Source organism: Meriones unguiculatus, chromosome 14 (assembly GCF_030254825.1).
Source record: "Meriones unguiculatus strain TT.TT164.6M chromosome 14, Bangor_MerUng_6.1, whole genome shotgun sequence".
NCBI classification, from domain to species: Eukaryota; Metazoa; Chordata; class Mammalia; order Rodentia; family Muridae; genus Meriones; species Meriones unguiculatus.
In genome coordinates this window covers 3892022-3919651 of record NC_083361.1, presented here as the reverse complement: position 1 = coordinate 3919651, position 27630 = coordinate 3892022, and the positions used below count along the sequence as shown (strand labels likewise).

The window sequence follows — 27630 nt, the reverse complement described above, 5'->3', positions numbered from 1 at the left end:
CCGGGCTCCCTAACGCCCTCGTCCCGGGCCCGTGGGGCTCTGGACGGCCGGCGGGGTCCGAGGGGGAGCCCCGGGTTTGGGAGGCCGGAGGGAGCTGAGAGGATGCTCAGCCGCGGTGAGGGGGGGACCCCGAGGTCACGGCCGCCCGTGGGCGGGGGAGGGGGGCGCGCCTGGCACCCCGGGGGCCCCGCAGCTGGGGGTGACGCCTGGGGACAGCCGCAGCCTTACCTGCCCGGCGCTCGCCCGCCGTCCGGCTCGGCGGTGGCGGCCTCCCGCCTTCTCTGGGTCCCCCTCTCTGCGCCCCACCCCGAGGGGGGCGGCGGGGTGGGCGTGGGGCGCCGGGGACCGGCCGGACCTGTGGGACCCGGGGCTGTCTGGGGAGCCGGTCCCCGGAGGCAGCCGGCTCTTCCGGGGCCGGGACGCCCGTGGGCGGCGGGAGCCCCAGGCGGCCGCGCATAAATACGGCCGCACCCCGGCCGCCGGACAACCGAGCCCCCGAGCGCGCCCCCGACGGCGAGCCCCCGAGCGCGCCTCCCACGGTGAGCCCCCAGCGCGCCCCCGACGGCGAGTCCCCCCAGCGCGCCCCCACGGTGAGCCCCCAGCGCGCCCCCGACGGCGAGCCCCCCAGCGCGCCCCCACGGTGAGCCCCCAGCGCGCCCCCGACGGCGAGCCCCCCAGCGCGCCCCCACGGTGAGCCCCCAGCGCGCCCCCGACGGCCCTGCCCGGGTCCCCACGGCAGCTGGAGCGCACCGGCCGGGAAGCTGGGGGGGGGACGGGGTTCGGGCACACGCAGGTCGACGGCAGGGGAGCCAGCCGGGATGAGGAGGGAGGCCCGGGAGGAGGAGGGCCTGAAGGCAGGATGCTGGGGAGAACAGGACGAGGTGGCTGGGGGCGGGGCGGGGGGGCAGTGAGGAATCTGGGGTTCAGGTTCGGGAGAATCAGTTGGGACTCCGAGGGTGACCCGGAGCTGCTAAGGTACGGTGGGACGCCAAGGATTTGGGGACTAGATGGCCAGGAGAAGGCTGAGACAGATGTTATCAGTCACCCCAGCCCCCAGCCCCCTCCCCAGAGCAGGGCCCGGGCTGGGAGGGTTCAAGCCCAGCTGCACCTCATGCTGGCCGTGCCATTGAGTCACCCGTGGCTCAGTTTCCTATAGGTGACAGGCAGGCTTGGGGAGGGCTGTCGCCACCACCGCCTAGGAATGCTGTGAGGCCTCCCGGCATTAGCGTATGCAAAGCGCTGCAGCGCTCCAAGACCTCATTAATTCTTCTCTCGCCAGCATCAGCTCCGCCACGCCCCTCACAGACTTCTCAGTCATTCGGCCTCCCTCCCCCACGGACACCCTGACAGACAGACCAACAGACGGACGGACAGACGGCCCTGCCTGGCATCGGTCCCTTCTCCAGCCTCCGTGGGACCCACCGACGGAACCTGATCTCCTCCCTGTGTCCGACTCTCTTCCCGCCACCCCCCACCATGACCCCCTTCCTGGCACGCTGGCTCTCCTGCCTGCTCCTGCTCTCCTCCCTGGGAGCCCAGGGGAACCCGCAATACCCTCGTGTTAGCCCGGAGCAAGTCCATCTGTCCTACCCAGGTAAGCGTCCGGGACGTCCCGCTCGGCTCCTGCTGCCTCTCTGAGGTCCTTCGGGGAGAAGGGCGCAGGGAGGGCCCTAGAGGCTCAGGCCGGTGACTCCTCTGTGCCCCGCTGTGTGGGGAAGGATGGCCCCACTGCCCATCGCAAGCTGCTGGGCTGCAGCTCGGGCTGCCCACGGCCTCGCTGTCCTACCTCAGGGCCCGTCATGCTATCGCGCTGACTTCTGCCATCAGTTGTGGAAAAAAACGGTTACTGAGGGAAGGGACAGCTAGTTCCCCCGGGGGCACCTCTTTCTCCATTCCTCTCCTCTTCCTTCTGGCAGGAGAACGGACCCTCCCATCCCTTCCAGGTTGTGGAAATAGGTTCGTGGAGCCCAGGCTGGCCTTGAGTTCCCGAACCTCCTGCCTCTGCCTCCCAAGTGCTTGTTGTAGTCTTTTGAGACTGTTTCTCACACTGTAGCCCAGGCTAGCCTGAAAGTCCCCCTGTACCTTCAGTCTTAGGCTTTTAGGGGCTGGGATGGCAGGCCTGAGCCACTATGCCCTGCTTTTTTTCTTTTTCTCCTTTCCTCTCTTCCTTTCTGTCTTTCCTCTCCCATTTCTCCCCCTCTCTCTTTTCTTTTTGAGACCAGGTCTTAGGGACCGAACCCAGGGCCTGTGCCTGAGGGGCAGGCACTCCACCAAAGCCCTCAGACAGTTGTTTGTTGTTGTTGTTGTTTTGTTTTTGTTTTTAATATCTAGTTTATTAAGACAGAGTCTCTATCTAGAGCCCAGGCTAGCCTTGCATTCTCAATCCTCCTGCCTTAGCCTTCCGAATATCAGGACTTCAGGCATTTGATGGGAACTGCGTGAGGGAGTCCCGGTACTCAGAATATGAAGGCAATAGAATCGGGAGATCAAAACCAGCTTTGGCTAATGAGAAAGTCTGAAGCCAGCCTGGGCTACAGGAGGCCTCAAAATAAAGAAAGAAATCCACTGGCTGTATTAGCTCACACCTGTATGCCCAGCACTTGAGAGAAAGAAGCAGGTGTATCTGTTCAAAGCCAGCCTTGGCTACATAGTGGGTTCCAGGCTAGCCCGGGCTATGTGAGACCCTGTTCTCAAAACAAAACAAAAAGTAAAGGGGGTGATGGGTACATGAACCCTCCATGTCCAGACTTTCTGGGTTCAAATCCCAGGTTTGTTACACCCTCCTAGGGTGCTGAGGGCCGGCAGGGTGACAGGAGATCTGTGGTGGGGGGCGTGGGGTGCAGGGTGCTGTCTGTGGAGTCGCAGGACTCTGGGTAAAACAGAGGCTCTCTCGGCCACTTTTGTATTAGAACCGAGTTATTCCACCAGAACTGACAGCCAACCTTAGGGAGCTTTGATTTATGTGAGGGGTTTTGTGTGTGTGTGTGTGTGTCATTGATTTGATGTGATTTTTAAAAAATTCAAGACAGCAGGTTTCGTGACATTTTCTTTAGAATATTTATTTTGTTTTGTTTTGGTTCGGTTTTTGGTTTTCAAGACAGGATTTCTCTGTGTAGCCCTGGCTGTCCTGAACTCACTTTGTAGACCCGGCTGGCCTCAAACCAGATATCTGCCTGCCTCTGCCTCCCTGTGCTGGGATTAAAGGTGTGCACCACCACCACCAGGCTAGAGAATTTTTTTATTACATGTGTTTATTTATTTTGTGTGTGTGGCTGTGCATGTGTGTGTAGGTCACAGGACAGCTCTCAGGAATCAGTTTTCTCCTTTCGTCATGGGAGTCCCAGGATTGAACTCAGGTCTCCGGACTTTGCAGCAAGCCCCCCTACCCGCTGAGCCATGACGTTGTCATACATTTCTATCACATGACCTCCACATCCTCCTCCCTTCCTCTCATGGATCCTCTTCCTCCTCAGTCTCCCTCTGCGTTCACATAGACACACGTGTGCTTCTGCACGCCTGACCAGCTTCTTCATTAGAACATGGGCTGTTCACTGTTCTTCATTTCCGCCATCCTCTCTCAGCCCTCCCTCTCAGACTGCTTCCTCTCCTCCACAGGCTCCCTTCCACCTTTGTGTTTTCAGATTTTATATATACAATATGTTATATATTATATTTAGCCCTGGATCCTGCATATGAGGGAGATTGTGACCTTCTCTCTCTCTCTCTCTCTCTCTCTCTCTCTCTCTCTCTCTCTCTGTGTCGTTTCACCATAAAAAGCTCAGGCTTGCTTTGAACTCACAATCTTCCTGCCTCAGCCTCCCAAGAGCTGTGAGCTTCACTCACAGGTGTGCCCAATCGTACCTGGCTACATGGTATATACATATGTGTGTGTGTGAGAGAGAAGTATATCCATAGTTACCATGTTAAAAATGAAATTTAGGCCAAGTATAGTGGTGCACACTTTTAATCCCAGCACCCAGGAGGCAGAGGAACCCAGATCCCTGTGTCTGAGGCCAGCCTGTCTACATAGGAGGTTCCAAGACAGCTAGGGCTATATCGTGAGACCATATGTAAATGAGAGAGAGAGAAGAAGAAGAAGAAGAAAATGAGAAAAGAAAGAAAAGGAAAACCTGATAGGTAGTAACACACTCCTGTAATCTCAGCACTGGGAGACGAGGCGGGAGGGGGGATCAGGACTGCATGGCTGTCCTCTGAGGCTCAGCGAGCTGAAGGCTAGGCTGAGAAAAAGAAAGGGGAGGGGAGGGAGGGAAGTGGAGAGCCAGTGGTGGAACCACTGCCTGGCAGGTGTGCCTGCCGGGGGCCATCCCCAACAGCAGCAAAAGGCCAACTCTAAAAGAGAAGCGAGCAGTAGCAAAGCCTTCCTGTGGGAATGTCATTTTTAGTGAATGGGAGCTATGTTTTACCAAAAACAAACAAACAAACAAACAAAGTGAGTGAAGAACGCCATTGTTCTAGATGTGTTTTTTTTTTAAGTGTTATGTTTTATGTGTTTGTTAGTGTGTGTAGGGGTGCCGGAGGACAACTCGAGAGAGTGGGTTCTTTCCTTTTACCGTGTAGATCTGGGATTGAACTCAGGTCTTCAGGCTCGGTGGCAGCTGCCTTTACCCATGAGCCATCTCACCAGCCCCTATGTTCAAATCTCTCGAGTTAAAAAAATATATTGCTGAGTGTGTGTGTGTGTAGGTGTGTGTGTGTAGGTGTGTGTAGCAACACTTGTGTGGAGGTCAGTGAAGAGGGTGTCAATGACTTGCATGTTTCCAGATCTCTTTTGCACGTTTTGGACTTCCTGCGGTAGGAGCATGTGGGGTGAGCTCTCAGGAGCTGGCTGTCTCCCTCTAGCATGTGAGTCTGGAGGCTTGAATCCGGGTGGTCAGCGTGGTGGCCCCGGGCTGTCTCAGCCACTCCTCCATCCCTTCACTGCCAGGCTGAGTTTCTGCTGGTGATGCCATGGTGGCTCCCGGGCTGTCTCAGCCACCCGTCTATCCCTTCACTGCCAGGCTGAGTTTCTGCTGGCAACGCCATGGTGGCCCTGGGCTGTCTCGACCACCCGTCCATCCCTTCACTGCCAGGCTGAGTGTCTGCTGGCGTCACCCCCTGTTCAGTCTGTCTAGATCCGCTGCTCCGGCGGTCGTGAGGAAGGAAGCGAGGCAGTTTCTGAGAATTGTGGCTCCTTTTCTTTGAAACTACCCCAAAATGTAACATAGGATGGTTTCTTGTAGGTCAAAATAATGTAAAGCTTTTAACTCTGAAGTGTTTCAGGCTTCTAGAGGTTTCCCTATGGTGGTAAAGGCTCCCGGGCCTGGCTGCACAAGCCTACAACCACAGTACCATGAAGGCTGAGGGAAAAGGATGGTGAGCTCAAGATCAGCCTGGACATCGTCTCAAAGATAATAAAGAGCAGCCAGTGATCTCAACTACAGAGCCAATGCTCCAAGGCTCTGACATCTTTTTAGCTGTTGTTGATTTGGAGACAGGGTCTCACGCAGTTCAGACTGGCCTTGAACTCTCTATGTAGCCGAGAAAGGTAAAATCTTAAGCAACAGGGTGGAATTACTGAAAACTGAGGGGGCTGAAGAGGCAGCTCAGTGGTTAAGAGCACTGGCTGCTCTTCCGGAGAATGTGGGTTCCGTTCTCAGCCTCCACATGGCGGCTCACAACCATTTGTCACTCCAGTTCCAGGGGGTCCAGACCCCTCTTCTGACCTCCGTGGGCATCAAACACACATGTGGAGCACAGGCATGCATGCAGTCAAACACCAATGCACGAAAAATAAATCTATGAAGGGAAAATTGTAATTGAATCTTGGTAGAACACTTGCTGAGCTTGCCTGGAATCGGGCTCACTCCCCAACCCAACAAAGAAAGGAAGAAAAAGGGAAGTGGAGCCAGGTGTGGTCACATGCAGCCACAATCCCAGCTGCTCGGGAGGCTGAGGTCCGGGGAGGGGGGCTGCTGGGCTCAGAACCGTGACATCTGTCCACTGCAGTGAAGCCCGTGCAAAACCAAAAAGAAACCCAGGCATGGTGACCCTGAGTTCCAGGCCATCCAGGGCTACTGAGTAAGACCTTGACCTCAACAAAACAAAAGCAAACTAAACAAAGGCAGGGAATGAACCCTGCCTGGCTCGGCTTGCTTAAGGGGCAGACCTCGCTCAAATGTCCCAGGGTCACCAGTGATTTTAGTTGCAACCCAGAATCTCACCTCGGGTTTAGGGATGGTGGTTCCTTGTCTCCTGCTGCTGCCTTGTCTGGATCTATAGCCCAGGCTAGCCTCAAACTAGAACTCTCCCTGCCTGTTTCCTGAGTGCTGGAATCCCAGGGGCACACGCCCTCACACCCAGCACCCCAGCCTTTATCTTTTGTGCCCTTTGCATCTTCTGAGTATCAGTCAGCATTTTTGTAAAATATCACTATTGTGCACCTCTTTAGTATTGTTTCAAGGTTAGTGCTAAGGTTGTATTTGGGAAAAGAAGATTGTAGCTGTGGTACCAGAGGGTCTGTGGTGTAGACAGACCACATTGTAGACGCCTCATTGCTGCTGCTGGCAATGCTGACCCTGATTTATTGGCTGCTTAAGCCAATGCCTGCTGGGTCTATCCTCTGCGAAGCCTTTGTAGATAATGAATAGCTTAGGGAGAGATTGCTCAAGGAGATGTAAATCCTGTTTCTCTACAAATTTTCACCCACTGGTTTTAGCATCCATCCAGGGCTCCTGACTGCAGCAGTTTTTAGTGTTGTGCTAGCCTAATTGGGACTTTGTAATTTTCTTATTCCCTCTTTCCATATATATGTATGTAAAAAAAAATGTTCTTTTGGTGAGTACAAATGAAACTCAGCCTCCCACGTGCTAGGCAAGGGCAGTGTTGTTTAACTGTGGCCCCAGCCCCTCACTGGGGGATTCTAGGCAGGGGCTCTACCACTGAGCCACAGCCAGCCCCCTCACTGGGGGATTCTAGGCAGGGGCTCTACCACTGAGCCACACCCCACCCCCTCTTGGGGGGCGGGATTCTAGGCTAAGGCTCTACCATTGAGCCACACCCCAGCCCCTCACTGGGGGATTCTAGGCTAAGGCTCTACCATTGAGCCACACCCCAGCCCCTCACTGGGGGATTCTAGGCAGGGACTCTACCACTGAGCCATGATCTGAGCTGTTTCTTTCCATCTAATAGAAATTTTAGTGTTAGGAAGAGCTAGTCCCGTCCCTCCTCCTGCCTACTTCATTCATTCATTTAGTCAATAATTTCTTTCCACCACAGACTTGTATATATACTTCTTTCATTCTCTGGGTGAAAATCCAGTACTATCATTGCTTGTTGCTGTTCGCAGTGTTCTTAACCACTGAGCCATGTCTTCAGCCTCGGGCTCTTTTTCATTTTAGGGGTGTATGTGTGTGTCTATGTGTGTGTGAGAGAGAGAGCATGACTGTAGTATGACCCTGGAAGCTGCAGAAGTGTCTTCTCTCACCATTGTGCTAAGCCCCATTCCCACCCTCACTGATGCTCGCTCATCTCCCTATACTCCAATTCTTTTAGCTCCCGGGGTACCCTTTCTGTATTTCCTTTGCACATGTGAGTAGTGGCCTTCGTAGCTCTTTATCTCTGTACTTCTAGGGCAGCTGACTGTGTGTTCTTTGTCCTGACACTCACTATGTAGTCCAGGCTCATCTCAAACTCATGATCCTCCTGCCTCAGCTTCCCAAGTGGATGGGATGACAAATGTGCACCAGCATGCCCAGGGCATATGTCTTCCTCCTGCCTTCCCTCCCTTCTTCCCTCCATCACTATCTCCCCCCCCCTTTTCCGTCCTCTTTATTTGTTTATTAATTTTGGTCAGGCTCTCCCGATTTTGCTAGGCTGTCCTCAGACCCGCCCTCCTCCTGGCTTACTGATGTGCTCCACCATGCCTCGCTAAGTTGATTGTTGGTAAAAGAGTCTGTGTCTGCTGCAGCACCACTTGGTGGTTCTACTTGTTGCTGTTATTGTTGGATGTGGTGTTTAGAGTTAGCTAACCTGGCGCTACAATGCCTGGGCTGGCACTGAACTCATTACAGCTGTCCTCACCACCCGGGCTCCACGCAGCGTTTCTTCATACTTGTGTGTGTAAGGGGGGAAATTCGTGAGTGTGGAGATCAGAGACAATTTGCAAGAGTCGACTTCTCTCCTTCCACCGTGGGCTCCTGGAATTGAACTCAGGTCCTTAAGCTTCACAGCAAGTGTTTTGCCGTCTTGAGACAGGGTTTCTCTGTGTAGCCCTGGCTGTCCTGGAACTCTCTCTATAGACCAGGCTGGCCTTGAACTTACAGAGATTGCCTGCCTCTGCTTCCTGAGTGCTGGGATAAAAGGCGTGCGCCACTGCTACCCAGCCTACGTGGTATTTTTAAAGCCTTGATTGTGTCGTTTGAGTCTTGATTTGAGAATCTAAAGCACAGCTTCCTCTTCTGGAGCCCCTCTTGGTCTTGGGGTTCTTTCGCTTTTCAATAAAAGCTGTTTGCAAAAAGAAGGAAGGAAGAGAGAGAAAAAGAGAGAGAGAAGAGAGGAGAGTTAGAGGCTGTCGCTAAAGAACCTGACCTGTGATATAAAAGCCTCCGTGTAAATATTTGCTCTAGAGCCAGGCATGGTAACTTATGTTTTATCCCAGCTGAGGCAGGAGGATGGCTGCAGGATCGAGGTCATTCTGGGCAACAGAACAAGTTCCCAGCTAATGTGGACTACCGTGTGAGACCCTGTCCCTCTCTGCAGGCAGGTGACCGGCACAGCTTCCTTCTGCTTCCTTCCATCGCCACCCTTCGGCTCCCTCCCTTGTTATCCAGCTGCCCTCCAGGTACCCACCTGGAGCTCTCCAGTGACATCATGAGCGTGTAATGTTGGCTGCAGGCTAGCACGGGTGAAGAAGAATCGGGACATTGACTCAGCCTGTAATCCTCATTGTGTCATCCTCTCTGTGTCAGGCCTTGTTGCTAGTTCTTTGCCTCCGGTCATCCCTCCCAGCCACCAAAGATGGCTGCCAGAGCATTCTCAGGATGCCAAAACAGAGCAGGCTCCGGTCACCTCCACACAAAGGCACAAGACCGTAGTGTTCTCCCAGAGCCTCCAGCACACTGTCAGTCACGTCCAGGTGACTCAGTGCTCAACCAGGGCTCTCCAAAGTAGCTATTGTATTACGACGCGTCTTTGTTTGTTTTGTCTTCATTTTTGTTAGTTTATTTAGTAATGCATTATAGGCTTCACAATGACATGTTCTTTTTTTCTTTTACTTATCTATTTATTTTGCTTTTTTTCAGTCAGGGTTTCTCTGTGTAGCCTAGGCTGCTCTGGAACTCATTCTGGTAGACCAGGCTGGCCCTGAACTTACAGATCCGCCTGCCTCTGCCTCCCAAGTGCTGGGCTTAAAGGCGTGCGCCACCACTGACTAGCTCATAGTGACATTTGCGTGTGCATATAATGTGCTTGGGTCACACTCAGGCACCTCATTCTCTCCCCATTGGTGCCCTTGCTCTTCTAATAAGCCCTTCTCCTGCTTTTATATATCTTGTGTGTGCTCGCAGGTGTGTGTATGTGTGTGCATGTGTGCATGTATGCATATGCATGCATGCGTGTATGCATGTGTGCATGCATGTTTGTGTGTGTGTCCGACCCTGTGAGCTTCTTTAGGGTCATTTACAGTAGCCTGAGTTACACCACCGAAGCCTATAGATCCTTAGGGAAGGGCTGGGTCAGGGCTGGGCCTGTGTGTGAGTCCCTCTCTCCTTCATGTTTGATTTATTTTATTTTTTTAAACAGAGCCTTGCTATGAAGCCCAGGTTAGCTCAAAATGTGTTACGTAGTCCGGGCTGGCCTAGAAATTCCAGTTATCCTGCCTCAGTCTCTGGAGTGCCGGTTAAGTGGGGCTAGGGAGGACCCAGGCCTGTGCATGCTGGGAAGGCTGTCTGCACGATGAGCCCCAGCCCTCTCCTGAAATCTTATTCTTATTTTATTTTACGTGTGTGAGTGTTTTGCCTGCATGTATGTCTGTGAACCGTGTCAGATGCCCTGAGACCAGAAGAGGGCACCGGATCCCCTGGAACTGGAGTTACAGACAGTTGTCAGCTGCCCTGTGGGTGCTGGGAATCGAACTCAGGTCCTCTGGAGGAGCAGCCAGGGCTCTTGACCACTGAGCCCGAATATTCTTATAACTTCGTTTGTTATTCTGCTCAAGTGGGCGGCACGCACACCCTCGCCATAGTACACGCGGAGGTCAAAGGCCTTTGTTTTCAGACAGGGTCTCCCCGTGTAGACCTGGATGGCCTGCAGTTCCCTGCTTAGGCCAGGCTGGCGTCAACCCACAGATCGCCTTCCTCTTTTAGGACTGAAAATCGCCCAGCTCGGAGGACAGCGATGTGGGTCTTGGGGATGGAACTGGGGTCGTGAGAACCGACCCACTTTTGTAGCCTTTTTCTCTCCTCGGTATATTCGACTCCGCTTGGTTTTATTCCAGGACCTGGACCCCCGGATGCAACCTGACAGTTGTATTTGTTGCATCATGCTTCCTCAGAGCCTTGTAGGCTAGAAAGCCCTATTCCGTCCGTCCGGGGAGACTGAGGCTCTGAGGCGAAGCCACTCCCCAGCCAGCACGGAGGCGGCTGCCAAGCGTCAGCCCACTCCCGTCTGTTGGCTGCTCAGGCCCTCTCTGCCGCCCCTCTCCCAGGTGAGCCCGGCGCCATGACAGTGACCTGGACCACGTGGGCGCCGGCCCGGTCGGAGGTGCAGTTCGGCACGCAGCTGTCGGGGCCGCTCCCGTTCCGCGCCCACGGCAGCGCCAGCACCTTCGTGGACGGGGGAGCCCTGCGCCGCAAGCTCTACATCCACCGCGTGACGCTGCAGAAGCTGGTGCCGGGGGCCCAGTACGGTGAGAGGGCAGGGCCGGGCGCTCGGCCACCTGAGGCCGAGGCTGGGCCCATCTGCCACCCGGGGAGACCCTGACCCAGGCCTGTGACCCCAGCACTCGGGAGGAGGGAGGAAGAGTCAGGATTCCATGTCACCCTGGGCTGCATAGAAAGGTGGAGGCTAGCCTGGGCTACCTGAGATATTGTCACTAATAATAGTAATAGTGATGACGATGATGACCATGAGTCCCTAGGTTTTCCTCCCTCTCCAGCGGCTGAGGGCGGGGCCTGGTGGAAAGGCCCCGGTCCTGCCTCCCCAGCTGACAGAGGTCTGTTTTCTTCTCTCCTCAGTTTACCGCTGTGGCAGCTCTCAGGGGTGGAGCCGGCGGTTCCGCTTCACGGCCCTGAAGAGCGGGGTTCAGTGGAGCCCTCGCCTGGCTGTGTTTGGGGACATGGGGGCCGACAACCCCAAGGCCCTGCCCAGGCTTCGGAGGGACACCCAGCAGGGCCTGTTTGATGCGGTGCTCCATGTGGGTGAGGCACGGGTGAGGGGGCTCCTGGAGGCTGGTGAACTGGGTGCCCGACGGCCCAGTGCCAGGATGGGTCGGGCCGGGTGGTTCTGAAGGGCCGGGCTTTGCGTCCCTGTTTATTACGATCAGAGGCGAGGCTCATCCAGAGCACACAGACATGCTAAAATAATTAAATTAAGGTGAACGTGTGTGGGAGCATGTTCATGATCGCAGGGCGGGGGATGAGCGAGGCAGGAAGGTTGTCCAGAGCTTAAAGCCAGCCGCAATGGCTCAGCGAGACCTTGTTTCAAAAAACAAGGTATGGGCTATGGGCGTGATTCAGTGGTGGAGCCCTGTCTAGAATCCCCCAGTGAGGGGCTGGGGTGTGGCTCAGTGGTAGAGCCCCTGCCTAGAATCCCCCAGTGAGAGGCTGGGGTGTGGCTCAGTGGTAGAACCCCTGCCTAGACTCCCCCAGTGAGGGGCTGGGGTGTGGCTCAGGGGTGGAGCCCCTGCCTAGACTCCCCCAGTGAGGGGCTGGGATCATGGCTCAGTGGTAGAGCCCCTGCCTAGAATCCCCCAGTGAGGGGCTGGGGTGTGGCTCAGTGGTGGAGCCCCTGCCTAGAATCCCCCAGTGAGGGGCTGGGGACATGGCTCAGTGGCAGAGCCCCTGCCTAGAATCCCCCAGTGAGAGGCTGGGGTGTGGCTCAGTGGTAGAACCCCTGCCTAGACTCCCCCAGTAAGGGGCTGGGGTGTGGCTCAGGGGTAGAGCACCTGCCTAGAATCCCCCAGTGAGGGGCTGGGGTGTGGCTCAGTGGTAGAGCCCCTGCCTAGAATCCCCCAGTGAGGGGCTGGGGTGTGGCTCAGGGGTAGAGCCCCTGCCTAGAATCCCCCAGTGAGGGGCTGGGGTGTGGCTCAGTGGTGGAGCCCCTGCCTAGAATCCCCCAGTGAGGGGCTGGGGTGTGGCTCAGTGGTAGAGCCCCTGCCTAGAATCCACAGAGGGGGGTTGGGGGGTAGAACCTCCCAGTTGCCTTGAGAGGATCCTAGGTTCAGTCTCTAGCAATTAAAAACCAGAGCTTGGTTAGCAAAATCAGCATCAAAGGAGACCCAGCTGTGTCCGGGGCGACCAAGATGGGCTGCTCTTGGAGTCTAGGAGGCAGGGCTCGGGCCCGCCAGGTCTTCATCCTGCAGAAAGCAGAGCCCGGCCCTCACGCTCTCCCACTCCCTACCACCCTCCAGGAGACTTTGCCTACAACATGGACCAGGACAACGCTCGAGTCGGGGACCGGTTCATGCGGCTCATTGAGCCCGTGGCCGCCAGCCTGCCCTACATGACCTGCCCCGGGAACCACGAGCAGCGCTAGTGAGTGTGCCGCGGGGGTGGGCAGAGGCCAGAGGGGCCCTGGCGGAACCTCACCTAAGTCCATCACCCCGCCGAGCCTCATCTGTCACAGAGCAGGAGGAGGTGATGGGCGGGCTAGGAGCCCCGCTCTGGCTGAACCCGGAGAGGCAGGAGTAGGGGCTGCTGCGTGCGTGTCCTCACCCCTGGTTCATTATGATTCATCCCCCCCCCCCCCCAGCAATTTCTCTAACTACAAGGCTCGCTTCAGCATGCCGGGAGACAACCAAGGCCTGTGGTACAGGTACCGTGGAGGGCGCGGGGCCACTGGACTGGCTGCCCTGGAGGATGGGTGATGCAGGCTCCCCATCGCTGACCCTGCTTGCCCTTTGCCCTTTGCCCCTGTAGCTGGGACTTGGGTCCTGCGCATATCATCTCGTTCTCCACGGAGGTGTATTTCTTTCTGCACTATGGCCGGCACCTGGTGGAGAGGCAGTTCCGCTGGCTGGAGCAGGACCTGCAGGTAGGCGCATGCGCGAGCCCCGCCGCGGCCCCGCGGCCCGCCGCGCCCCCTCACCCCGCTGTCCCTCTCCAGAAAGCCAACAGGAACCGGGAGGCCCGACCGTGGATCATCACAATGGGGCACCGGCCCATGTACTGCTCCAACGCCGACCTGGACGACTGCACAAGGCATGAGAGCAGGGTGAGGCCCGTCCCTGGGCGGCAGGGAGACCCCGTGTGTGTGTGTGTGTGTGTGTGTGTGTGTGTGTGTGTGCAGGGTGAGGCCCGACCTGGACGACTGCACGAGGCACGAGAGCAGGGTGAGGCCCGTCCCTGGGTGGCGGCAGGGAGACCCCGTGTGTGTGCGTGCCTGTGTGTGTGTGTGTGTGTGTGTGTGTGTGTGTGTGTGTAGGGGGCGGGAGGGGGCTGAAGCCTCTCCTCACCCCTCTGCTCATCTCCCCAGGTCCGCAAAGGCCTCCAAGGCAAGCTCTTTGGGCTAGAAGACCTTTTCCATAAATACGGTGAGTGACCCTGGGGGAGGCCCCGGCCCCACCTCTGTCCCTGCCGGAGCCTGAGCATCACCCTTTCTGCCTTAGGCGTGGACCTGGAGTTCTGGGCTCACGAACACTCCTACGAGCGACTGTGGCCGATTTACAACTACCAGGTGAGGCCCAAGGAGGACGGCCCGAGCCGGCTGATGTTCACGCGGCCAAACCGTCCCCAACCACCTGCCTTGTCCTTTCCGCCAGGTACTTAACGGCAGCCAGGAAAAGCCCTATACCAACCCTCGAGGCCCGGTTCACATCATCACAGGATCTGCGGTGAGCAGGTGGGAAGGGTCTAGCCTAGGCACGCGAGGCATGATGGTGGCCACCGCCATTGCGTTCTGAGCTGGGAGACTGTGTGCTGCTGGTGGAGTGTCCATCAGACAGACAGGGAAACCGAGGCTGGGGTCGGAGACACGAGTAAAACACAGTGGCCGGGAGCCCTGTGTGCTGGTCCACGAGACCTTAGCCCCAAACCTGAACAGGGCCCCAGGGGTGGCTCAGTGAGCAACTGTGCTCAACCCCACGCCTGAAGAGCTGAGATCAAATCCCGGGACCCAGAGGAAGAGAATAACACGCAGGCTCGCCCATGCACACTCGCCCACGCACTCACACACTGAATAAATGTAATTCATGTTATTAATAATAATGATAATAATAATAATAATAAACCACAAAGCAAAGCTAGCCATCCTTGGCTGTCTGGACTTAGCACTTGGAAAGTGGAGGCAGGAGGATCGGGAATTCAGGGTCAACCTTGGCTACATAGCAAATCTGAGACCTTCGTGGGCTGAGACCCAGACAAACAATGGGCTGGAGCGAAGCCCAGCGGTTCCGAGTCTGCTGCTTTCCAGAGGACCAGAGTTCAGTCAGGCCGCTGTGAGCTGACATATACACATGCAGGAAGGGAGGGAGGGAACAAAGAAACAATGGATGAGCTTTGGGGTTCATTCACTGTAAAGCTCTCTCTCTCTCTCTCTCTCTCTCTCTCTCTCTCTAAGACATGGTCTCTCCATGTAGCCCAAGCCCTCTTTCATTCAGTCTCATCCTCCCAAATTCTAGGGTTTCACTGTGCACCCACCTTGCCTGGCTGGAGGTTACTTTTTAAGCTGATTGTTTGTTTGTTTGTGTCTTGAGCCAGACAGGTTCTCACTGTGTAGACCAGGCTGGCCTCAAACTCACAGAGATCCACCTGCCTCTGCCTCCCCAGTGCTGGGATCAAAGGCGTGTGTCACCAGGCCCGGCTTCAAGCAGATTGTTACAAACGGTTAAAAGTACCTTTAAAGCCATCCAGAAAAACCAGAACCAAGCAGCGCAGAGGGCAGGAGGGAGCGGCACGGCCCACGCCCTCCTCTGTCTTGCCTGCAGTCTTGCGTCCCTTTTTAAACACGCTTTGCATTAATGTAGTTAGTGTACATACGTGTGCCAGGGCCACGCGGGCACAGCCCGTGTTCGGCACTTGAAGGAGGCAGTCAGCGCTCTCCTTCTCCCACGTGGCTCTGGACTCGGGTCCTCAGGCTTGGTGACAAGCGTCTTTACCCACAGAGCCACCTCACCAGCTGTCATGACCGTTAGGATAGTTCTCTGCACACGAAGGGGTCTAGGCAGTGACATGAGGGACTCACCCACTTTTTAAAAAACGGCTTCGGCCACCCTCGACAGCCTCGGGTTTTAAGTGCCTGCATCAGCGGCCCCCGGAAAACTGCGGCTTCATTTGTCAGTTCTGTTACTGTCTTCACTTCCGGCCTCCTGAGACAAAGCTAGCCATTGCTGGCCTGGGGCTCACTACCTTCTGCCTCGGCCTGTCAGCTGCTGCCATGTCCTGGGCTTCCACCGTTCTCTAAAGACCGGGACATTCCCACTCACGGGTGACGTGTGACAGTTAATTACTCCTCCCAATCCAGGGTGCAAAGCTGCGAATTTTGCGTACAGTTTCTCTTTCTCTCTGCTGGAATTTCCTGCCTTCTGCCCTCGCTAGGTTTTATTCCTTTAACCCACTCGTTAACCTTGGGACCAGCTCATGTCGTCTGGGCTGGGCTGGAACTTGTGTCTTGTCACTGTACTGTTCAAGCTGACGCCACCTCTCCAGCCCTGACCTTGAACTCTCGGTCCTCCTGCCTCTACCCCCGAGGTGCTGAGCTGGGATTACAAAGCCTGCACAACTGTACCTGGTTTCTTGTTGTGTGTTCTAGGCCCATTCCATCAGTTGTGCTACAGCCCAGCCCACTGCGTTGATTTCTTTTTTCTTATTCATTTGTTTATTTTTGTGTAGGGGTGCGTGTGGGCCAGGGCTCACCCGTGGATGTCAGAGGTCAGCATGTTAGAGCTCTCTTGTTTCACCGTGCGGGTTATGGGGTCCAAACTCGTGCTGTCCGTCACAGAAGTGAGCGCCTTCATCCGCTGGGCCACCTTCCCAGTCCCTGGCTTAGTTTCCAGACAGGGTCTCCCTCTGTAATCCAGGTTGGTCTGGACCGGCCTGTGTAGACCAGGCTGACCTTGAGCTTGGTGATCTTCTTGTATCCACCTCCCAAATGCTAGGACTAAAGGTTTGTAGCCAGGTTGCAAGTGACATCCTCTTAGAGCTTGGCCAGATGTGTGTTTCCGCTGCCTGTGTGTCCCGGGCTGACCTGTCTGTCTGACGGTCCGCAGGGCTGTGAGGAGCTGCTGACTCCCTTCGTCAGGAAACCGCGACACTGGAGCGCCATCCGAGTGAAGGAGTATGGGTACACGAGGCTCCACATTCTGAACGGCACGCACATGCACATCCAGCAGGTGTCTGATGACCAGGTCTGTCGGGGCTGCCGGGCTGCAGGCCTCAGGCCTGGCCGGGTGTGCGGGAGCTGGGTGGCTAAAGTAAACCAAGCCGGTGACACACGCCGTCAGTCCCAGAACTTGAGACACAGAGGCAGACAGATGTCCGAGTTAAAGTTCAGCAAAGCATGTTCCACGACAGCCAGAGCTACACAGGAAAAACCCTGTCTTGAAAACAAAAAGCAAAACAAAACAAATCAATAGACAGTGATGTGTTGGGGTGCATGGCTGTAACCCCATCACTTGAGAAACTGAGGTAGAGGGGCTGGGGTCATGGCCCAGTGGTAGAGCCCCTTCCTAATATGTGTGAGGCCCGAGGTTCACCCCCTGCCCCCTGCCCCAGCTCTGAAAAAGAAGACCAAAACAAACAAAATAAAAATATAAAGAGTTGGGAGGTTGAGGCCATTAGACCTAGACTTTCCTAGACTTTAAGGCCAAAAGGACTACATAGGGTGAACATGAGCCCGAAAGAGGGGGAAAAAAAGCGCTCTAAAATTGGAAAGCAGGTCCTGCCTCGGCTTCCTACCAGTCACAAGACCCAGAGTCACTTCTCTGACCTCTTTGATCTTCAGCTTTCATATGTGTGAAATGGGGTCAAGCAGAGCTTCTGACTCACAGGGTGACGTGGCTGTGTAATGACCTCCGTAGCGTGCTGCGAACAGAGCCTGGCAGCGGGAGGTCAGAGAAGTGTTAACCGTCAGCGGGCCGATGGGAGTGAGGAGACGCAAGTGCGGTGGACCTGAAGACTAACAGTCCAGTTTCTGCCTCATGTGTGCATGTGTGTGGGCGCACGCGTGTGTGCGTGTGCGAATATATTCATACAGTGTGTATGGGTCCGTGCATCCACACATGTGGAGGCAGAAAAGCGTGGCCAGCTGACTTGCTCCATCACTCCTCAGTGATTCCTTTGAGGCAGGGTCTCTCCCTGAGCCCGAGGCTGCAGCCTTGGCTAATCTGGCTGACGGTCAGCAAACCCCAGCATCCTCCTTCTCTACCGCCCTTAGAGACTGTAACAGGCACAAACAGGATAATGGGCTTTTCACTTAGGTTCTCAGACCCCAAATCCAGGCTCCATGATTTTGCTCCTAACTGCTGGGCTAGCTCTGTAGTCCCACCCCTGGCTTTTGGGCGGTGCTGGGGATCTGAACTCTGGTCCTCATGCTTGAGCAGCAAGGTCTCTACCCACTGAGCCGTGCCCCCAGCTCCTCACTGTGGTTTTAGAAATCAGAACAAGCTAGGAGGATCAGAGGACACAAGTTCAAGACCAGCCCGGGCTTTGTAGCTAGACAGTGTCTTAAAAAGAAAAGGGAGAAAACAACACACCAAAGAGACACAAAAGCTAAAGCTTAGTGGCACTGCTGTGTGCCAGGCGGGGGTTAGATTGCCTTGTACTTAGTGTAAACATTTACCCCTTACAGTGTGACCCCCACAGGGACGGGCTTCCTTCCGTGGCATAGATGAGGGGACCCAGGCCCAGAGCGGGAAGACGGTTCTCCCAGGGTCACACTGGTTCCCGACCCACAGGCCACATTTGCACCACTTACCACCAGCATTTACCGGGCAGTGCACACACTGTGTGACACAGGTGTGTAACAGGCTTCTGGTACCCTGGCCTCTGTTGTCACGTGGTCCCTTAGCCACCCTAGTGTTCCCTCTGTCCCAAATAGCGCGGCTGCTGAGCGCTTAGGGAAAGCTAGGTGCCGAGAACACCGGGGTACAGGCACTTGAGGACATAGTGGATGAGCTGGGTACCGGGCTCAGTTTGCAGGGCACTCGCCTAGCGAGCACGAGGCCCGGGTCGGACCCCAGGGCCACATCAATGGTGGCTCACGCCTGAGAGCCCAGCTGTGACCCACACCAAGACTGGCTCCATCTCCACTTTTCTTTTCTGCTTTGGTTTTTCAAGACAGGGTTTTCTCTGTGTAGCCCTGGCTGTCCTGGAGCTCACTCTGTAGACCAGGCTGGTCTTGAACTCACAGAGATCCCCCTGCCCCTGCCTCCCAAGTGCTGGGATTAAAGGTGTGCACCACCATGTACGGCCCTCGTCCTGACTTTTCCAATGAGGGAAACTGAGGCTCAGAGAGATGTAGCAACTTGCCCAGGGTCATCCAGCCTTCGAGGCGGTGATGGGATTTGAACCAGGCCAGCAGCTGGCTCCGCAGGCCGAGCGTTCCATCCTCACGGACTGTCGTTTCTGACTTTCACAGGATGGGAAGATTGTGGATGACGTCTGGATCATTAGACCTTTGCTTGGCCGGATGATGTATCACTGAGACTGGGCTCCCTCACGAAGATGGTTGGCTGCCATGACCACGGCAGCATCCTGGCCTGGGTGGGGAGTCAGGGCAGGACCCTGCTCCCCCACCATCGGAAGCCCAAGGCCAGACAGCTCTCGCCTCCTGGAGAGGTGGGGGCTAGGCTGGCCGGAGAGGGAGGGCAGGCATGTGGGCCCCAGCAGGCCTGCACTCTGCCAGCATCCCCCTCCCGTCCGCTCTGACAGGGCAGGGGACCTGTGTGCCTCAGAATAAAGAGGCTTACAGCCGTGGTTCCTGGACTCAAACTCCCAGTAGGCCATGTGTCCCTTTGCCCCCGCTGAAGGGTGCCCTGTGCTGGGATCAGAAGGTGGGCACCGCCGTCCTGACCGGACTTGCCAGCAGATTACTCCGATTTCTGTCTTCCCACCCTAACCGGGCTTCTGAGCTGATAGCCCAGGAAGTGCTGCCGGATGTCCCTTTGTGCCTCAGTTTCCCAGCCAGCACTGTGTTCTCCAGGTGGAGAGGACAGCGTAATGCTGTCACCTCCTCCAAGGCAAAGCTGAGAAGCCTCAGGAGCACACAGATGGGCCACTTCCCTCTCTCCGGGCCGCTGTCCTCGTCTTCCTTTCACATAGCCTGCCAGGATTGGTTGAGCATCTATTATGTGCCGGGGGCCGGAGCAAGACAGACCTCTCCCTTTGCAGTGCAGACACAGACATGGAAGCAGAGACTTGAACAGCAACCAGCTTACAGGGGATAAGAGCTCGGGGTGGGGGTGGGGCAGAAGGAAAGGAAACAGTGTCGGTTTGCAGGGAGATGTGTGACATTTGGACCAAAGCTGACGGTAGAGGACACAGGTCGTGCAGCAGAGTGCAGACAGGTCAAAGGCCGAGAGGCAGAACTGTGCTGTCCCCGTTGGCGGAGGAGGCTGCTGTGCCTGTGGCAGGGAGAGGGGAGAGGACAGAGCAGTGACAGACAATGGGCGTGGCTCCCTGCGGGCTGCGAGGAGGACTTTGGATGGAGCCGTGGGATGGTCTAGCTGACCCCAGTGGACTGGCCACCTCATGGCTGTTACTGTGTTGCGTTGCGCTGAGCAGCTCCTTTCCCAGCCTCTTCGGGCCCTAACCTCACTTGCCTGTCGCTCCGTCCAAGGCTCATGGACCTTTGCAAGGCCAGTGCACTCGCTGCCTGACCTCCCACTCTCTGGAGGGCCTCCGGGTTGGACGCCCCGCCCCTCCCTTTTTCAGGCAGGCCCTCGTGTAGTCCAGGCTGGCCCTCAACCCCCTTTGTATGTGAGGATGTCCTTGAGCTGGGTGTGAACTACTGAGTCTGGCTCGGGCTGACGTCTTTTCTAGCTTACGTTTCCTCCCTCTTATCGACTCCTCACATCCTCCCCTGATGGCCCCCTTTAGACCGGGTCTCTGGGGCTCCATCTATCCTTCAGTCCCCAGGGTCCTCACTGCCTGCCTCGTTCTTGAGTCATCGTCTGTCTCCTTCCCGGGCGAGGCACTCTGACGGCGACCAGTGGCGCCTTGTCCACACTTGAGTCTATCCCTTCCATTTAATCCTACCAGGTCGGGCTGGGATCCTCAGTCTTGCCTTCCCGGCCCTGCCTGTTCTAGGTCATCGCTGGCCTGGGGTGGGCGTCTCTCGGCCTCCTATTGGACTGCTGACGCTAAGGAGGACAGGGCTCAGGGTGGCCCAATACGGCAGAGGCCCTAGGAAGGTCATCACATGCCAAGCTCTGACCGCGTCGGGGACACTGATGAATCAGGCAGAGAAACCAGGTCACCCAACCCGGATGATACACACCGGGAGAATGCCGACCAAGGTGTGTTGTGAGGACCAGCTCAAGGCCGTGGAGCTGAGGGCTGCCGAGGGCCACCGGTGCCACTGTAGGCTCAGCGCCCGGCAGGCACAGTCCAGAGAGGGCCAAGGCCTGCAGCCGGGCAGCACCGGGGGCCCAAGCCCAGCTTCGCCACTTCCTGAGCGACAATTGCAAGTCATGGTCCTCTGTGAACCTGTCTCTTCATCTGCATGTAGAGAAGGAGCCTCCCTCCCCTCCTCCCTCTTTCCCTCCTTTTCCTCCCTCCCCTCCTCCCCCTTTCCCTCCTTTTCTCCTCTCCTGCTTTCCCTCCAACTCCGAATCCTATTTCTTCCCTCATATCCAGTCACTGACAAACATGCCAATCCACCCCCCTCCCCTTTTTTTTGTCATGACGAGTGAAATATTTCCCGCCCTCCTCACAGGCTTGATCTATCGCTCTTCTTGGCTCTCCCGTGCCAGACCTACAGGCATGCACCATTGCTTCTGGCTGCCGCCCTGTTTGCTGTTTTTATTTATTTTCATCTTGTGTGTGTGAGTGTTTTTCTTCTATGTGTATCTGTGCACTGTGTCCGCGCCTGGTGCCCTTGGAGGCCGGGGGAGGGCATTCGATTCGACTGGAGGTGCAGATGGTAGCGAGCCACCATGGGGTGCTGGGAACCCAACCTCGGTCCTCTGCAAGAGCAGCTGATGCTCCTAACTGTTGAGCCAGCTCAGCAGGTAATTCTTCATTTTTTCAAATCATTATTTCAGTCTGCTGATGCGGGGTCTCGCTGTGTAGCCCAAGATGACCCCAATTAAGTGGTGAGATGGCTGGGCACCACCACACCCATCCCAGGATGCACTGTGGACACACATCTGTGTTGCTCTTTGTCAGCTTTAAATTCTGAACCCCAGGGGCCATGAGGACTCTTTAGACTGTATGGCTTCCCTGGCCCGGGTCACTGGTCCTTAGGGTGATGCCCAGTACCCACTGCTGAGTATCTGAAGAAGGGAACAGGAGGGGACCCGTCCTCATTCAGCCCGACATCACTCCAGAGCCTCACAGCAGGGAGGCCTCTGCTTGGGCAGGAAGGCCCGCCGCGGGGACACAGCCCGGTGAGAGGGAGGGCTGCTCACGGAGGCCTCGCCCACATCCAGGCCACGTGCCCAGCGTGGGAGATCCTGAGGTTTGGGAAGGAATCGCTGAGCACGGCAATGTTATCCCAAGTCCCAGGAGAGTTCGTGACCTGTTTTTCCTGCTCGCTGAAATGAACATGGCCGCGTTACCATCTCTATTGTGCTCTCTTTTCATTTTTAAAAACAAGCTTTATCTTGGGGAATGGTTTCACAGAAACACCGGGAAGATAAAGGAGTTCCCACAGGAACCTCACACCCAGCTTTCTTTTATGATTAAAATCTCATACGCTAGTACATTTGTTTCTGGTTTCATTGTTTGGTGGTTTGGGAGCCTTTGAAAAGATTTGTTTGTATTTTCTGTGTATGAGCGTTTTGCCTGCATGTATGTCTATGCACCACCGACATGGAGATCCCCTGGAACAGGAGTTACAGGCTGTTGTGAGCTGCCAAGTGGCTGCCTGGGAATTGAACCTGGGTCTTCCGGAAGAGCAGCCAGTGCTCTTCACCGCTGATCCAACACGGGATAGGGTTTCTCTGTGTAGCCCTGGCCATCCGGACTTGCACTGTCCTGGAACTCACAGAGATCCACCTGCCTCTGCCTCCTGAGTGCTGGGACCAAAGGTGTGTGCTCCCTCTGCCTGGCTGAATTTGTTTTCTTTTTCTGTGTGTGTCCGTGTGAGTGACTGCAGGCTGTGAGCGGATGGCAGAGGAGGTCGGAGCAGGGCCTGTGATGCCCCGGAGCAGGACTTACAGGCCGTTGCACGCTCCTAGACTTAAGTGCCGGGAAGCAAACCAGACTCCTCTGCAGGAGCAGTGCGCCCTCACGCCCACCAGGCCATCTCTGCAGCCCGAGCAGGCCGCTCCTGCCCACAAACAGCGTTTGTATCTCCTTGCCCTCAAAATCAATGAGCTGCGGCTGATGAAACATTCTTTCCACACCAGCCTCTGGCCGTCCTTTCCTGTAGGGCTGTGACACAGTGAGATGAGGGACAAGGCAGCGGTCCCGGGTCACCTGCGCTTTATACCCCGACAGCTGATCTGATAACCAACATGGCCAGCTGGTGTGAACAGAGACGCCGGATGATCCCAGCCCTATCGATGGGTGAATCTGAGAAGAATGAAGCGGGCACGACCGCAACGCCAGCGCTCGTGAGCTGGACGCAGGAGGACCACCATGGTCTAAGCTGAGGCGAAGGGGAGATTTGTGCTTTTGTTTCTCATGTAGCCCAGGCTGGCCTCAGATTCAGTGTATCGCTGAGGATGAGCTTGAACTTCTGATGCCCTTGCCTCCACTTCCTGGGTGCTGGATTACAGGCAGGTGGTCCAGGCCCCTGATTGAGAGAGAACATTTGTATCACCCAGATTTCTGTGCAGCAAACACCCTCCCCCCCCAACCCTTATCAGCTTCTGGCATCTTCTAATCTACTTTTGTCACTATAGGTTAGATTTGCCTTTCCAACAACACTGTACAAGGGGATGGCAGTACTGGCCTTTTGAAAATGCCTTCTTTCAACTAGCCCCGTCCATTTGCTCCATAGGTCAGCCAGAGTATGAGTCCCTCCCTCACTGGTGATTCTAGACAGGGGCTCCACCACTGAGCCACAGTCCCAGCCCCTCACTGGGTTTTTCTAGGCAGGGGCTCTACCACTGAGCCACACCCCAGCCACTCACTGGGGGATTCTAGGCAGGGGCTCCACCACTGAGCCACACCCCAGCCCCTCACTGGGGGATTCTAGGCAGGGGCTCCACCACTGAGCCACACCCCAGCCCCTCACTGGGAGGGTCCAGGCAAGCAGCCTCTACCAGACAACCTGTATCTCCAGATAAGTTGTGTCTTCATCCCTGCATGTTCTTTTTATGGCCACGTGGGAGTATTTTATGGCACAGTACTTTCTAGTCCTCATCATTTTATTTTATGTTTTAAAATTTTATTTATGTTATTTTTCTCTGAAAAGAAAAAAAAAGTGGTCAGAGGTCCAGACCCTGTGGTTTTGGGGAAGTTACCTTCTCTGTGCCTTAATTTGCAAGTCTTTTGAGTGGGGATAACGACGGTGCATACACATTTTTGTGAGGCTTTACCTCAGTGATGCCAGCCCTCCAAATCTTAGCTAGAATAACTTTGTCTTGCAAGCCACCATTTAGCAGACTGCAGCAAGACAAGCCACCCTTCCCGGGCTCAAACAAGCGTTTGCTGACACCAACAACACCCTTCCTTAAGGACCAAGAAACCGGACACAAAACTTTCTTAGAGTCTGGTCGTCTGGCACGACCACGCAGTCTGGTACGGGCCTGAAGTTTGCTGTTCTAACACTAGGTGGCGATCTAAGCCCTGGTTTGTTCCATTGGGGAGCAACTGAACCAGATTCGGGGGGAGGGTTCCGGGGAGGGTGCAGTCTCCCCACCCCGCAAATAACCCTTCACCAACCCGTGTAAGTCATTCCATTGGCTGTTGGCACGCGCCACCCCTGGCGGGGACAGGTGTTCATTTTACATCTTCCTGGGGGAGTGTGTTTCAGGGCCCGCGCTCGGCCGGTGCTGGCGTTGTGATTGTTCAGGGTGGCTGGCTCAGGCGAGCGCTCAGGGGAGACCTGGAGCCAGCGCAAGAGCATGATCTTTCAAGTTGAGACCTCGGTTTAAAAACCGAGAGGGCCGGCCAGCGGAGGGAGAGGGATCTCAGTGAGTTTGAGGCCAGCCTGGTCTGCAAAGTGAGTCCAGGACAGCCAAGGCTACACAGAGAAACCCTGTCTCAAAAAAGAAAAGAAAAGAAAAACAAAACAAGATCAAACAAACAAACAAACAAGCCAACAATCCCGTCAGCTTGCCGCTAAGCCCTTTGGCCGGAATTCGATCCCGGGAGTCGCACGGTGGAAGGAGAGAACATTCTTTTCTCTCTCAAGCTCTGGCCCACACTCATACACAGGTCAAACGAACAAGTAAGTGTGAAGGAAGAGGAAAAACAGCGAGAAGAGTGTTTCAAGGTCGGAGCAGGTGTTGAGCGCAGGCTCAGGAGTGCCATCTCGTCTGCGATCGAGGGCTGCCGGGGAGCCAAAGAGCAGCCAGCAGCCTCCCGACCTCGCTGGAAACCAGGAATTCTTCAGCGTAAAACTCCCAGCGCAGGAAAATGTTTGCAAGAGCCCGGCGGTGGTGGCGCATGCCTGTGATCCCAGCCCTCGGGAGGCAGAGGCAGGCGGAGCTCTGGGCCAGCCTGGTCTACAGAGCCAGTTCCCGGGCAGCCAAGGCTACGCAGAGAAACCCTGTCTTGAAAAAACTAGAAAGGTTAAAAGGTAGGAGCCATATTGTGACAAGATCCTCAGCATCCACAGGGTGGCAGTGGCGGGCACGCGTGTATTCCCGACACCGGGTGGGGGCGGGGAGAGCAGAAGGACCGCATTTCGGGGTCAGCCTTGGCTACATAGAAAGTTCCAGGCCAGTTTTGCCTACGTGAGATTTTGTCTTAAAACACAACACAACAAAGCAAAGCAAAACAAAACAAGGGCTGGAGAGATGGCTCGGAAGTTAACAGCACTGGCTGCTCTTCCAAAGGTCCCGGGTTTGATTCCCAGCAACCACATGGTGACTCTCAACAATCTGTAATATGATCCGATGCCCGAGTGCAGACACACTTGCAGGCAGAATGCTGTATAAATAAATAAATAGATAAATCTTTAAACAAACAACAGTCAAGATCCCTCACAGCCCTGGGGACAATCTCCAGCACTCCAGCCCACACACAGGGCTTATAAAATAGTGTAAGCATACACACATCCCCTTTGACCTATCAGGCTGTGTGATCAAAGGAAGCAATGAGCGACGAGCACAAACACTGCTTGGGATTTCTATTTTTTGAGGATGATAGTTTCTAAAAAAAAAAGTATTCACCACAGTACAGAAGCTCAACAAGAAAACGTGGCCAAGCAAATCCGAGTTCATTGTGGGGGGGGGCTTCGTAGGCAGCCTTAATAGTGATCTTCTGGAAGACTATTTAGTGACAATGAGAGTTACTGATGATGAATATGGTTTATTTAAATGCATTTTCTGGGGCTGCAGAAATGGCTCAGTGCTTAAGAGGGCACTTGCTTTTTCAGAAGCCTTCTTCTGGCCCCTGAGCACACTGTGTGCACATGACAGCGAGCACACACACACACACACACACACACACGGGGAGGGTGGGAACAAAGCTTTTTTAAAAAGCTAAATAAGTCTTTTTTTCATACATTATATCCCAACCACAGTTTCCACTCCCTCCACTCCTCCCAGTTGCCTCCCTATTTTTTTTTTTTTTAAATAATATACTATTCTGACCATTGTTCCAAGCATAGTGACATGTGCCTGTAATCCCAGTGGTAAAATACTCTTTTGGTGCGTCAAAGGCCCTGGGTTCAACCCAAGATAAGATGGAGAGAGAAGGGGAGAAAAAAGCAGGCAGAGAACACCTTAGCTGCCCTTCACTCCTCTAAACAAGTGCCTGCTGCTTGCCTGGCAGTGTGGGTGCCGAGGACAGGACACAAGCACTTAAGCGAATCCTTAGAGGGCGGAATTACCCCTACATCCCTCCTGTGAACCCGCACGGAGCACGTCCTATCAATGATATCAAGGCCCTGGGAATGCAGCCCTGAGAAAAAACACGAGTTCAAGGTCAGCCTGGGCTGCATAGTGAGACCTTTCCTCATGAAACCAAAACCAGGCAAACAAGCAAAAAACCCACAGTCAACGATGGAAAATAAGCAGAAGCTGACAAAGGGTTCAGCAGCTGGAAGTGGGATGCTTTGTCTCTCCGGGTAGCTAATGCTTGAGAAAAGCCTGAAGGAACTGGAAGAGGCCTTAAAGAAGAGACCCTTCCAGACAGAAGAAGAAGAAAAAAACAATGGAAAGAGCCAGAGAAAGCCACGCCTGTTTGGGGCAAGCCTGTAATCTTAGTGTCCCAAGTGGCTGGGAGGTGGGGGTGGGGTCTGCCTAGAATCCCCCGGGACGAAGACTTACCTAGGACTGCTCGCCTGTGCGGTCTAAAGCCCTAGGTTCAATGCCCAATAAACAAACGAAACCCTCAAAAACCTTAACCTGGGAACACTTGTATCTTTCAGTGAGACCAAGTAAAACAAGGGCGTGTTCGTGGATGGGTTTTGTTTTCTCTGTGTTTTCCATTTTGACTAATTTTTAAACATCTAACTACATCTGTCTGCCTATCTGTTTATTTAATGTCCGTGGCTCTTCTGTGGAGGCCAGAGATCGACTTCTGGGAGTCCTATTTTCTTTACCCCACGCGGGCCCAGGAGATGGAACTTGTAGTTAAGTCCTGGCAGCAAGCGCCTTCCACCCACCGAGACACCTCACACTCCCGTGATGCTTAAAAAAAAACAACAAAAACTTATGTAAAAGGCTAAGCTCAAGCAGCGTCAGATTTCCAGGTCCTTCAAAACTTACTCCACAGTCGCTAAACCGAGCCCGCCGCTTCCTGTAAGACCTGCAAAATGGGTCTTAAAACAGCACGGTTCGGGTGCCGGGTTTACACTGGAACCAGGCGCGTGCCAACAAATAAATAAGGTGCTCGAGAGCTGTGTTCTGGCCTCGTGCTATCGCCTCCCGCGGCCCCGCTTCTCTGGGAGCCCGTGGGAAGCTGCGGCACCAGAGCGGCCATTTCCCCTTTAAGAGCCGGCGCGGGCGGGGAGTCGGCGTCCCCGCACCTTCTCCGAATCCTCCAATCTCTGCTCCGCACTCTCCCCCCCCCCCGGCGGGCTCCGATTGGACCATCCGCACCAATCAGAGGCCGCAGGGAACCCCGCCCGGCGCCCCGCCCCGCCCCGGCCCCGCCCACCACCCGGCCTACTCCGTTGCTATGGGGACTGGTGGGC

The 27630-nt window shown here is 55.3% G+C and overlaps 1 protein-coding gene across 4 annotated transcripts; it reads left to right on the top strand.

Moving 5' to 3' along the window:
- Positions 1–211: 211 nt before the first annotated feature.
- Acp7 (acid phosphatase 7, tartrate resistant (putative)) lies at positions 212–21169 on the top strand. 4 transcript variants are annotated; one of them, XR_009585385.1, is made up of 13 exons: positions 212–590; positions 1280–1594; positions 10703–10903; positions 11232–11414; positions 12626–12749; positions 12967–13029; positions 13134–13248; positions 13321–13428; positions 13690–13747; positions 13823–13890; positions 13976–14055; positions 16421–16558; positions 18790–21169. XR_009585385.1 is itself a non-coding variant. In XM_021643915.2 (13 exons), exons 2-13 carry the CDS (start codon positions 1477–1479, stop codon positions 18853–18855), a joined length of 1314 nt encoding a protein of 437 aa, XP_021499590.1. In that variant the 5' UTR covers positions 218–539; positions 1280–1476; the 3' UTR covers positions 18856–21169. The 4 variants fall into 4 exon arrangements, 3 of the variants coding, with proteins under 3 accessions (XP_021499590.1, XP_021499589.1, XP_060222543.1); XM_021643915.2 differs by having other exon boundaries at positions 218–539; positions 13976–14047; XM_021643914.2 differs by having other exon boundaries at positions 218–590; positions 13976–14047.
- The last annotated feature ends 6461 nt before the right edge of the window (positions 21170–27630 follow it).